The sequence below is a fragment of the Phoca vitulina genome, unplaced genomic scaffold (genome assembly GCF_004348235.1).
Source record: "Phoca vitulina isolate PV1807 unplaced genomic scaffold, GSC_HSeal_1.0 scaffold100, whole genome shotgun sequence".
Taxonomy (NCBI): domain Eukaryota; kingdom Metazoa; phylum Chordata; class Mammalia; order Carnivora; family Phocidae; genus Phoca; species Phoca vitulina.
In genome coordinates this window covers 1,697,869-1,709,279 of record NW_022589803.1, presented here as the reverse complement: position 1 = coordinate 1,709,279, position 11,411 = coordinate 1,697,869, and the positions used below count along the sequence as shown (strand labels likewise).

Genomic DNA, 11,411 nt, shown 5'->3' with positions numbered 1-11,411 from the left:
GCCAGGCTCGCCTCCCTTGCAGGAGCGGTTTTCTTGTTCATTGTCCTCAGGCTCCATTCGGGGTTGGGCGCTCACAGGCACCTGACAGTTTGAAACACTGTGAGAGCTGAGAAGAGAGATTTACACACCCATGTTCATAGCAGCATTATTCATGATAGCCAAGAAAGTGGAACCAACCCAAGTGTCCACTGATGGATGAATGGGTAAACAAAATGTGGTCTATCCATCCAGGGGAATATTACTCGGCCTTAAAGAGGAAGGATGATTTGATACCTGCTACAAGGCTGAACCCTGAGGACCTTATCATGCTCAGTGAAATAAGCTAGACACAAAAAGACAAATTTACTGTGTGAGTCCACTTATAGGAGATCCCTAGAGTAGTCAAATTCAGAGACAGAAAGTAGATTGAAGGGCGCCTGGGTGGCTCAGTTGGTTGAGCAACTGCCTTCAGCTCAGGTCATGATCCTGGAGTCCCTGGATCGAGTCCCACATCGGGCTCCCTGCTCAGCAGGGAGTCTGCTTCTCCCTCTGACCCTCCCCCCTCTCATGTGCTCTCTCTCTCCTCTCATCCTCTCTCTCAAATAAATAAATAAAATCTTTGGAAAAAAAGAAAAAAGAAAAAAAAAGAAAGTAGATTGAAGGTTATTGGGGGCTGAGGGAAGGGGTATGGGGAGTTGTTTAATGGGTACAGAGTTTGAGTTTTGCAAGATGAAAAGAACTTGGGGAATTGGCTGCACGACAGTATGAATGTACTTAACATTACTGAATTATACACTTGAAAATGGTCAAGATGCGCGGTGCCTGGCCGGCTCAGTAGGTAGAGCCCGCAACTCTTGATCTCAGGCTTGTGAGTTCCAGCCCCGAGTTGGGTGTAGAGATTGCTTAAAAATACAAAATCTTTAAAAAATGGTTGAGGGACACCTGGGTGGCTCAGTTGGTTAAGCGGCTGCCTTCCGCTTGGGTCATGATCCTGGGGTCCTGGGATCGAGCCCTGCATCGGGCTCCCTGCTCAGTGGGGAGTCTGCTTCTCCCTCTCCCTCTGCCCCACCCCACCGATTATGCTCTCTCTCTCTCTCTCTCTCACTCTCTCAAATACATAATAAAAATTTTTTAAATAATAAAATCTTTTTAAAAATGGTTGAGTAAGGAACAATTTCCTTCCCAGGCTTCGGCCAGAAGCCTTCCACGCACGAGAGTGCTGTGTGTATGCCCACCACAGGTGCGGCTCTAGCCCCCGTGTTTTGTGAGGATAATGCAGCAACACGCCCTCCCCCCGGGTCTCCTGCCTTCAGCCCCAGGGCCAGGTTGGTGGAACCCTCTGGACCCAAGTCCCCAATTCCCCAAGGAAACTAACTGCTAGTGCCTTCAATCCTTCTGCCTGTCCAGGTCATTTCCTCCTGCACCCAGGAAGGCAGTGTCCTTCCTCTGACATCATCGTGGGACTCAGGGAAACAAAGGAGTGTCAGACAGAAGCAGACATGGATAAGCCCACCTTTCATTCCCACTCTCCCAGAGGGGGAGCCCAGAAGACTGTGGGAGGAAGCAGCTCTGCAGCTGCGTGACCTGACAAGAGGGGGCCCCCTGAGCCTCCGAGGCTCTTCTGTAAGGTGGGGGAAATACGGAAACGCCCTCCCAGGGAGACGCACTGAGGAAAGGGGACAGGGACTAATGCCATGCAGAGTGGGATCCCCAGTTGGGAGATGCTGATTCCACTCTCCACAAAGGCTGACACCCAGGGACACAGGCCACGTGCAGGGAAACCTGTGGGGAACATCAACCTCACCGAGCCTGTGGGGCCCTGCTTCTTCTACCCTGGCTCTTGGCCGACCCCTTGGTAGCCCTGCTGGAAGACCCTAAGCTGAGCCCCCCTAAAGAGGAAGGAGGTGCCCTCCCCAGCTGAGAACGCATGTCTGCCGTCATTGCAGGATCCCTAGACAGAAGGGGGAGGGGGACAGGCATGTCTGTGTTTCTCTTGGTTGTGCTTTTACTTCTAAAGTATTATTTTTCTTCTTTCTATGAACATTTTAATGAGGGGCTGAACAAAAGATAGAAAAAGAACATTCTGGTCACTTTTTTTTTTTTTTTTTAAGAGGCAGGCTTTTCTTGAGACTTTCATACAAGGCAATGGATGAGGAAACTCCTAGAGAAAATGCATACTGAGCACAGAAAAAGGCACTTCTCCAAACATCGTCATGGTCACTGACAACTCCAAAACAGCCTGTCGGACTCTCACGGGCTGCTTGTTCTGTTTTCTTTGGGGCAACAGCTCAGTTCAGACTTAAGCCCTGCTCCTCTCAGAGGCTAGGGGACACCCGGGGACTGCCGTCAGTTTGCCACAGTGACGCTTGGAGCAAGTGCTGCTCACGGAGGTGAGGAGGGGTGCTGGAGGTAGGGTCCCAGTGCTTGCTTCTCCTCGGGCGGGACGTGCGTGGCCAGGGGCCACCACCCCGGCGGGAGCCTTGCTCACTCTCCATGGAGGGAAAGGTGATCCAGCAGGTGGGCTGGGACCAGGCCCCTGTGACCACCTGACTCCCCATAATAGAATCCCCTGTCATCCACAGGCCCGTAGACCGTGACCACATCCCCTGCCCTCAGTGACAGCTTGTCCTTCGCCTGGCCTCCTGCTCGCCCATCCTTGGGGTCATAGTCCAAAGCTGCCATCATGGTTGTTGGAGTCCACAGCAGTGACATCCTGGGGTTTCCTTGGGGCATAGGAAAGGAGCCCTGGCGGCTGGTGAGGCCCCCAAAATCATCGAAGTGGGCCACAGGGGGCAGGTACCCTTGCACTGGCAAATGCCACCTCCCACCGACCTGCTCTGTGTCCACCTTCACCTCAGCCACCAGGTGCCCAGGTATGTTGCCCACTTGCCCATTGCATTCGCCACGGTAGAAGCCACAGGGGTCCTGAGAGCCCCACACTCTCAGCAACTGACCTTTCTGGAAGGCCAGCTTCTCCTCTGCAACCTCGGGGTTGGCAGACATCGCCAGAGGGTCGTAGTCAAAGAGGGCCACAAAGACCCTGACCAGAGTGTCCACCCCTGTCCCCAGTGGTGACGGGCCACCCTTGGGCATCTTAATGACTTTGCTGGATGGAGCTGGACAAAGTGCAGGGCTGGACTCCGGGAGCTGGCACATTCTCTTGCTCCCCAGAGCCTGAGCTCTCCCATTCTGGGTCCTAAACTCCTTTCTCTGCGCTCGCCTCTTTGTGCCCCATGGACTAAAGCACACCGCCTCCTCCTGCTGCAAAGTGTCATGGAAGTGGGACACAGACAGTTGGCTGGTGTCCAGCCAGGGAGGGACCAGCACTTGGGTATCTTGCTTTTGCCTAAGGACCTTCTCAAGGGCAGCCTTTCCCTGATAAGGTTCTTTGTTGAGCCTGCGCTCCGGAAACGGATGGGTGACTCCCGAATCAGGGCTTTGTCTGGGGCCCATGTGCCAGGAGCGGTCTTCTCCCCTTGACTGGCCACTGGGCAGAGGGGGTGTGTGGTTGGGGGAACTCTGCTGAAAGAGCAGGTCCTTTCTGCAGACCTCCTGGGCGTCGGTAGGCCCCTGGGCTTGGCTGCTACACCCTGCACTTGCACATTCTCTTTCTGGACTCACTTTGGACATTGGGGATTGCCTCCTTGGGGGTTCTTCAGGGAAGGCCTCTAGAAACTCGGCCTGGGGCTCTCCGCAGCTTCCAGGAGTGTGGGGGCTGGTTGTGGCACTCAGAGGAGGCAGCGCCAGCCTCTGAGAACAGACGGGGACAGTGACCCTGCAGGTAGATGGGTCACCACAGGGGTACCTAAAGGAAGAAGTCTCTGGCAATTGGTGACAGGTGAAACAGTCCTGAGGGATCTGGGCTGGCACCGAATCCAGGGACTCACCACAAAGCGACATGGTTCTCACAGAGACATTCTGGCACATCAGGGGCAGCTGGAGCTGGGAATATTCCAACAGGGTGCTCCCAGCAGTGGCATCAGCAACTTCCACAACCTTGAGCCCATCAGCATACACCGCGTAACCCGTGACCTGGACTCCATTGGAGGACCCAGCAGAGTCAATGGTTACAGGGAGCCAGCTGACCACCAGGAGGCCCGGTGAGGCATGGCGCTCCACCAGCACATCCAGGGGAGGGTCAGGGGGTCCTGCCAGGGGTGTGTCGAAGGTGAGGGTAGAGGACGTTTCCCAGTGCACCTGCAGTGAATCCCACGGCGGCTGCACCTTCACGAGGGCCTGGTACCGCGTGCCAGGATGCAGGCCGTGGAAGGTGTAGCAGCTCACGCCCGCGGGGGTCAGGGCGTGCTCCCGGCCATTGAGATACACCACGTGGAGGTGGCTGCTCCTGTAGACCCAGGCAATCTTGGCCGATGTGGCTGCAACACTTTGCAGGTGTAGTTGCATGGGGGCCGTGCAAAGAGCCCCTCTGGCCCCTAGAAGGGGTCTGGAGAAGCCCTTCTCCTTCACACACTGCAGTGCACCCAGCCAGCTGTCTTCTGTCTTGGCATCTGAGATCTCCGTGGCCACTTCTGCCTTGGAGCCTGCTCCCGCCATCTGGCACGGCCCCTTGTCCATAGCTCCCTGGGCTTTCCCAGGCAAGAAGCCATGGCAAGTGTCTTCCTTCGAACACTTGCCCTGTCCAGGTGGGAGCTGAGTGGGGCCAAAGTCAGGGGATCTGAGGGGCGGGCAGTCCAGGATGTCACTGTCTGCAACCTGTTCCACCAGGTTGGAGGGCACCAGCCCTCGTCGGCCGTCCTCAAGCTCCCCTTCATAAAAGCCGTCTTCATCCATGTCCCCAAAGATATACACATAATCCCCAGCTGTGAGGGGTAGCTCACTCTCAGGGTGCTCATTAGGCCCCTTAAAAGGATTGTAGCTATACTGAGCCAGAAAGATCTTGAGCTTGGGGGCCAGGGGGGCCTCTGAGCTCCCCACTTCCAAGGTGGAGTACACACCGTCAGGCTCCAGATCCTCCACCTCGCTGGCTGTGTCCATGTCCAGAGCGGGACAAGAGGGCACAGTGGCCCACATGGACTCCACCTCAGAGGAAGAGTTCGACTGGGAGCTAGTTTTCTTGGCCTGGTACCTGGAGTCCAGAGGTCGACTGGCTGGGAGGACTCTGTCAGGCACTTGAGGGGCACTGGCTGGCTCGCCGATGGCAACTGGACTTTCCGGCTGAGAAGCTTCCTGATTCTCCCGTTTGTCTCTGCTGGGCTGTGAAGATGCTTGGCCTACAGGCTCCGGCTGGAGCTCGGTCCTTTCACTATCTCTAACTTGAGACCCGGGGACTTGGGGGGCCTCCTGGGGTTCCTGGGGAGGGTGAGCAGGCTGACACTGCAGCGCGAGCATCTCCTCCCGAGCAGCCTGCAGATCGTGCAGGGCCTTCTGCAGGTCGCGCTGCAGCTGTTGCTGCCTGTCCTGCCCGCGCGCCGCCTGCTGCCGCAGCTGCTCGGCCAGCATGCCGGCGGCGTCGCGCTCCCGGCACGCGCGGCCCAGCTGCCCGCGCACATCGTCGTTCTCGGCCTTCCGCGTCCAGCCGGCCTGGGCCTGCAACCGCGCGTTCTCCCGGGCCAGCCAGGCTCCCTCGCGGAGCGCCGCCTGCAGCTGCGCCTCAGCCTCGTCGCCGCGCCGCCGCGCCGCTGCCGCCTGGGCGCCCAGCTCCTCGCACTCCCGCCGCCGCGCGCCCAGCTCGAGCTCCAGGGCCTGCACCTGGCGCCGCGCCTCCTCGCTGGGCGCGCTCTGGCTGTCCGCCTCCGCTCGGGCGCTGCCCGCGGCCTGCTGCCGCGTCAACTGTCTCTGCAGGCGCAGCACCTCCCGCTGGGACTCGCGCTGCAGCCGGTCCAACTCGCTGATGTTGAGCCACTGGGCTTGGGCTTGGGCGGCACCCCCGCCAGCGTACAGGACGCTGCCGAAGCCCGAGGCGACGCGCGCCTGCAGCAAGTGGCACTCCTGCCGCAGCTCTTCGATCTGCTTGTCCTTGGCCAGCAGCGCGCTCGCCTGCTCGGACAAGTCCCGGGCGCGCTGGCGGGAAAAGGCCTGGCACAGCTCCAGGCCAGCGCGGCTCTCGCCCGGCACAGGCGCGCTCACAGCCCGCAGGTTGGTTTCTTGCAGCTTTCGGGCTCTGTCCTCTAGGCGCCGCGCGAGGCCTGTAAGCTTCGCGTGCTTCACCTTGAGCCGCTTCACCTTCTCATCGGACTTGTCCTGGAAGCCTGCGCGCCGCAGCTGCGCGTTCTCCTCCCGCAGGCCAGAGCAGCGGCGCGCCAGCGCCTGCAACGCCTGGGACAGTTCCGAGTTCCGCTTCACCAGCTCCTGGTAGTCCAGACCCGGCGGCGAGGGGGTGAGGGCTTCGTAGGGCTGGCTCCCGGAGTCTTCTGGCGGATCGCTGGGTCTCCTGGGCTCCGATGGCGGCGGCGGCGGCGGGGGACTCGGGGAGCCTAAGATGGAGGCGTCCGGCGAGGAGGCCCGCTCCTCGGATTCGGGGGCCTTGGGGCAAATGAGGGTGCTGTCGAGCGAGCGGCAACGCGCTGGTGCCAAGGAGTCGAGAGAGCTGGCGCGCGTGTGGAGCAGGCTGTTCGGGGAGGTGGAGCGCCCGGCCCGCACCACGTCCAGGGAGCGGGAGCGGGAGCGCAGGCGGACGCCAGCGCTCAGGCTGTCAGCATTCAGGGATTCGAGTCTACAGACGGACTTTGGGGGCCCGCGGGAGTCGTCGGCGGTATGGGGGGGCGGCCCTTCCGAAGAGTGCACGGCTTGGGGGTCGGGGGAGCCGGGCAAAGCGGGATGCCAGCGGAAGTGCTCTAGGATGTACTTGAGGAAGAGCTGGCGCTCCACGTCGAGCGCCGCCTGCAGGTGTCGGATGCGCGAAGCCTGCTCGCCGTCGGTTTCCCAGCGAAGCTGTGCCAGCACTTCCTGCAGGCGGCAGCGGCACTGAGCAGCAGCGACCTCGGGCGCCCCCGCGCGGCCACAGTAGCCACGGTTCACCAACTCCTCGGCCAGCTGGCGCTGCAGCTCCCGGGCCTGGCGCATGACGCCGTCGCGCTCGCGGTGCAGCAGCTGCCGCAGCTGCCGCATCTCGGCCTCCTTCCAGCGCAGCAGCTGCCGGATCTCGGCCTCCCGCTCCCGCAGCACGTCCTCCTGCAGCTGCCGCAGCTCCCGGCCGCGCTGAGCCTCCCACTTGGAGCGCAGATGGTTCACCAGCTGCTGCCGCTCCCGCTCGGCCGCCTCCCGCAGCTGGCGCGACTGCGACGCGAAACGCTGCCTCTCCGCCCGCCCGCGCGCCCGCTCAGTCTCCAGCTCCGCCCGCAGCTTCTCCAGCTCCCGCCTTTGCTCCTCCAGCACCGCCGCCGACGGACCCGGACTACCCGGCTTCTTGGGTGTCGCGCGGCCGCCGCCCGAAGGGCTGGGCGAGTCTTTGGTCATGGTGGCCACGGCCCGGCCAGACGCCTGACCTCGCCTGGCCCAGGCCGCTGCTAGCCAACGGCCACCGCCCCCGGTGCGGCCAACCGCCCCGCGCGCCCCTTCCGGCGCCCCCGGGGGGGTCTCCGCGCGCCCCTTCCGCCTCTGAGAGCCTTCCCCCACCTCTGCCGCGGTTGCACTAGCTTGAGTTCCTCTCCTGGCTCTCTCTGCGGGGGCTGGGCTCCAGACACCCTTGCTCAACGCAGCCCATGTCCTTTCTGGGATGCCCGGGGGTCTCTCTGATCCCAGGCCCTTCCCTTTTTCTGGTGTCATGTCCTTTGTGACTCACCGCGGATATTCTTCCAGGCACTGTACAATACCTTTCAGGCCAACTTGTACCGGGGCAAGCCCCCGCCACAGCTCTGGACCTGGAGGGAGGAGCTCCACGTGTGGATCAAGGTCAGGATGGGGTGTGAGCAGATCCCGCCTGGCCCTGGCACGGGTTCAGGTGGCCTGTTTGGCCTAAGTGTCTGGGAACCACAACAGAATCTGGTGTCTGCACCCCCAAGGTGCCTGCCCTTCTAAGGACCCCTGAGGAGCTGGGCACTTGCATGCATTATCTATTCAAACTTACTATGCCCATTTTACAGATGAGACGTCTTTTTTTTTTTTTTTTACACAGATGAGAAGTCTTAGGCACATAGTCTGGGCATGGTGCCAGCTGAGATAAAAGGAGAAGGCCTCCTTGGAGAACCAAAGCCCTGGCCTGTTTTCTTGGTTCATTTTTATGATCATCTTGCAAGGACACTCTGAGAGATAAGAACCTCTTCATGGTCACACTGCCCAGAAGTAGCTTAGTGGGGAGTCAAACCTGGAAAATTCTGCCTCCAGAGTCCGTGGGCACTCTGACTCCATTTGCCCAATCTTAGGGTTGCAGCTGTGAAGACCACTCCTCAGTCTTTCTCTCAGGGGAGGGTCTCACACTTTGCCTCTGCAGAAGGAGAGAGGATCAAGTAGAACCCAGAGTGGGGAGCTGGCCTGGGAGGGAGGTGAGAGAATGGGGATGCCATAGGTGCCCAGCCCACCCTTTGTCTGGCCCATGAGTGCTCAGGGCTTCCTGCTTCTCCAAAAGGTAAGGGCACAGATGTTTATGTGCCCAGCTGTTTCCTGACACCATCTCCCTGAGGGTAGCAAGGTCAGAGAACTTTCCAGGGCTCTCCAAGGGGCCATGTGGCCGGATGGTTAGGGTTGGTGTGCCTTTGGAGTCAAACAGTCCTTCAGCTTCTTGTGCCACTTCCACGTCCTCATCTGTAAAATGGGCTAATAATGCAGCCCCCTTCTGTGCTATGTGACCTCCTGGAGTTCCCTGACCTCTCTGAGCATCCATTTCTTTGGTTTGTGAGGTTTTACTAAGGTGGGAGCACACAGTGCCTAGAACAGAGCAAGGCTCTGGTTGCAGCTCACTGATTTTATTTTATTTTATTTATTTATTTATTAAAAATTATTTATTTATTTATTTGACAGAGAGATAGAGAGAGAGCACAAGTAGGCAGAGCGGCAGGCCAAGGGAGAGGGAGAAGCAGGCTCTCTGCTGAGCAGGCACCTGATGCGGGGCTCGATCCCAGGACCCCGGGATCATGACCTGAGCCGAAGGCAGCCGCTTAACTGACTGAGCCACCCAGGCGCCCCTTATTTTATTTTTTTTTAAAGATTTTATTTATTTATTTGTCATAGAGCACAAGCAGGGGGAGCAGCAGAGGTAGAGCGAGAAGCAGGCTCCCCACTGAGCAGGGAGCCCAATGTGGGACTTGATCCCAGGAACCTGGGACCATCACCCGAGCCAAAGGCAGATGCTTAACCGACTGAGCCACTCAGGCATCCCAGCTCACTGATTTTAATCCCCATCCCTTTTTTGCAGCTAGAGAACCTGAGGTGGGCAAGCAGAGATTTGGCTGAGGCCAGTCAGGGCGACTGTGGTAGAGAGAGCACAGGTACCCTTTGTGCTCCCTGGGACACACTCCGGATTTCTCATGGCAGAAGGGAAGCCTCAGAGAGCTGGGTGTCCATCCAGGCTCTGCCACTCTTTGGCTGAGTGACCATGGCTGACTACTTCACCTCTCCTGGCCTCTACACAATGGATGTTTTGATAACACCGGCCTTCCATGGTTAGAGAGAGAGAGACACCAGGACTCTGTCAGCTGGCAGCCAGGTGTGCAATAGGAGGTGCATCAAGGTCTGTGTAAATTCTCATCTTCCCACCCAGGGCTTGGCCTAGACTCTCACAAGCTTCTTCCAGGAATCTAAAGAATCCCCAGCCTCAAAGGCTTCTGGGCCTTTGCATGTGTTTTTTCCCCCTGCCTGGGATGCCTACATTGCTCAACACAAAAATAACAATGCCGCCTGCAGACCAAAAACCTACTATGTGCCATGCTCAGTACTAAATGCTTGCCATTCATTATTTACACCACCCATTTTGCAGATGAGAGGTCTCAAGCCTCAGTGAAGCAAGAGTTTTTGTCCACTTACCTAGTGCTAACCTTGTCTTGTCCTTTAGCCTCAGCTTAGCCGTTCCTCCTCCAGGAAGCCTTCTCTGACTCTCCGGGCTGGGTCTGGGCCCCCAAGAACTCTACAGCCCTTATTACCCTACCTGGCACCCCTCCATTTGGAATAGGGATGTATCTGATATATATTAGTGTCCCTGCCCAGAGTGGTTTCAGAGAAGGAGTAAGTGAGGGCGCCTGGGTGGCTCAGTTGGTTAAGCGACTGCCTTCGGCTCAGGTCATGATCCTGGAGTCCCTGGATCGAGTCCCGCATCGGGCTCCCTGCTCGGCAGGGAGTCTGCTTTGCCCTCTGGCCTTATCCCCTCTCATGTGTACTCTCTCATTCTCTCTCTCTCAAATAAATAAATAAAATCTTTAAAAAAAAAAAAAAAAAGAAGGAGTAAGTGAAAAGTCCCTCCCCAAAAAGGAGGGATAGGCAAGCAGGAAGGGCCCTGTCCAACCAGGCCACCCAGCCTGCCTACCTCCCACATTCAGGTACCACCTGGCATCAAGGGCTGAAGCCCCAGGCTCTGGGCTGCCTATCAGGGCCTTGGGCAGACACCTTAGGCTGGAGTGAGGGCCAGTCCTCATTAGAGATGTTGGCAGGATCCAAAGCTGTGTAACTCACATACATACACACACTCATGGCCTCTCCAGGCCTGGCCACCTATGTGGCTGGGGAGATCAGGAGCCCTACTTAAGTCCGGCTCCTCCCTGTTCTTCCTGTCCCAGCACCAAGCGGCTCCTGGGAGAGGCAGATGGACATCGATACCTGGCTGTTTGCATCTAGACCCTGATGTTGTGGTCACATTAGAGACCCCTTTGCTTCTCTGTCTATGGAATCTATGGCTTCTCTATGTTTCAGGCCCTGTCACACAGTCATTTCCCCAGATAGGTGGGCAGGTGACCTTGGCCCCATCTCACAGGTGGGGAGACAGAGGCTCAGAGAAGCACATGTCCTGTTCATTCAGCATGTGGCTCTGTGGGCTCCACCCTTTCTGTTCTACTCACGTTTTTCAAATCTGGTTCCCCTGAACCACTGGTGCACCGTGGGAGATCGATACCTTTGGGCAGTGATATGTAACAAGAACACAGAGAATTGTGACTCCAGATGTTCTCTTAGAGAGGCGATGTGGATATGGGGGGTGGAGTGATGCAGGGATGGCCTTAGCCTCGAACTGGCGCTGGGCCACTGGATGTGGCAGCCACAGGCAGAGTATCTTCATGGAATCCTCACTGCAGCTCTGTTTGACAGAGGAGAACCCGAGGCTTGGTGGGGGCACACGGGCAGCTGCGGCTAGAGCTGGATTGTCACTTCAAGGCAGCGGTGGGGGGTGCTCCACAGCCTGGATGTCTGCTTCGGCTTCTAGAGGGACCTCCAACCATTAGGGCGGGAGAGCAGGCTGCTGCCAAGGAAGAGGACCCTGGGTTGATCTCTGGGAACCCCGCAGTCACCATCCAGCTGCTGCTTGGGCTGGCACCACCTGTGGCATGTCAGAG

The 11,411-nt window shown here is 58.2% G+C and overlaps 1 protein-coding gene across 1 annotated transcript; it reads right to left on the bottom strand.

Moving 5' to 3' along the window:
* Window positions 1–2,013: 2,013 nt before the first annotated feature.
* Window positions 2,014–7,495, bottom strand: LOC116627699 (RIMS-binding protein 3A-like). Its single transcript, XM_032397582.1, has one exon. The coding sequence runs from the start codon at window positions 7,393–7,395 to the stop codon at window positions 2,464–2,466; it is 4,932 nt and encodes a 1,643-aa protein (XP_032253473.1). The 5' UTR covers window positions 7,396–7,495; the 3' UTR covers window positions 2,014–2,463.
* Between the last annotated feature and the right edge of the window lie 3,916 nt (window positions 7,496–11,411).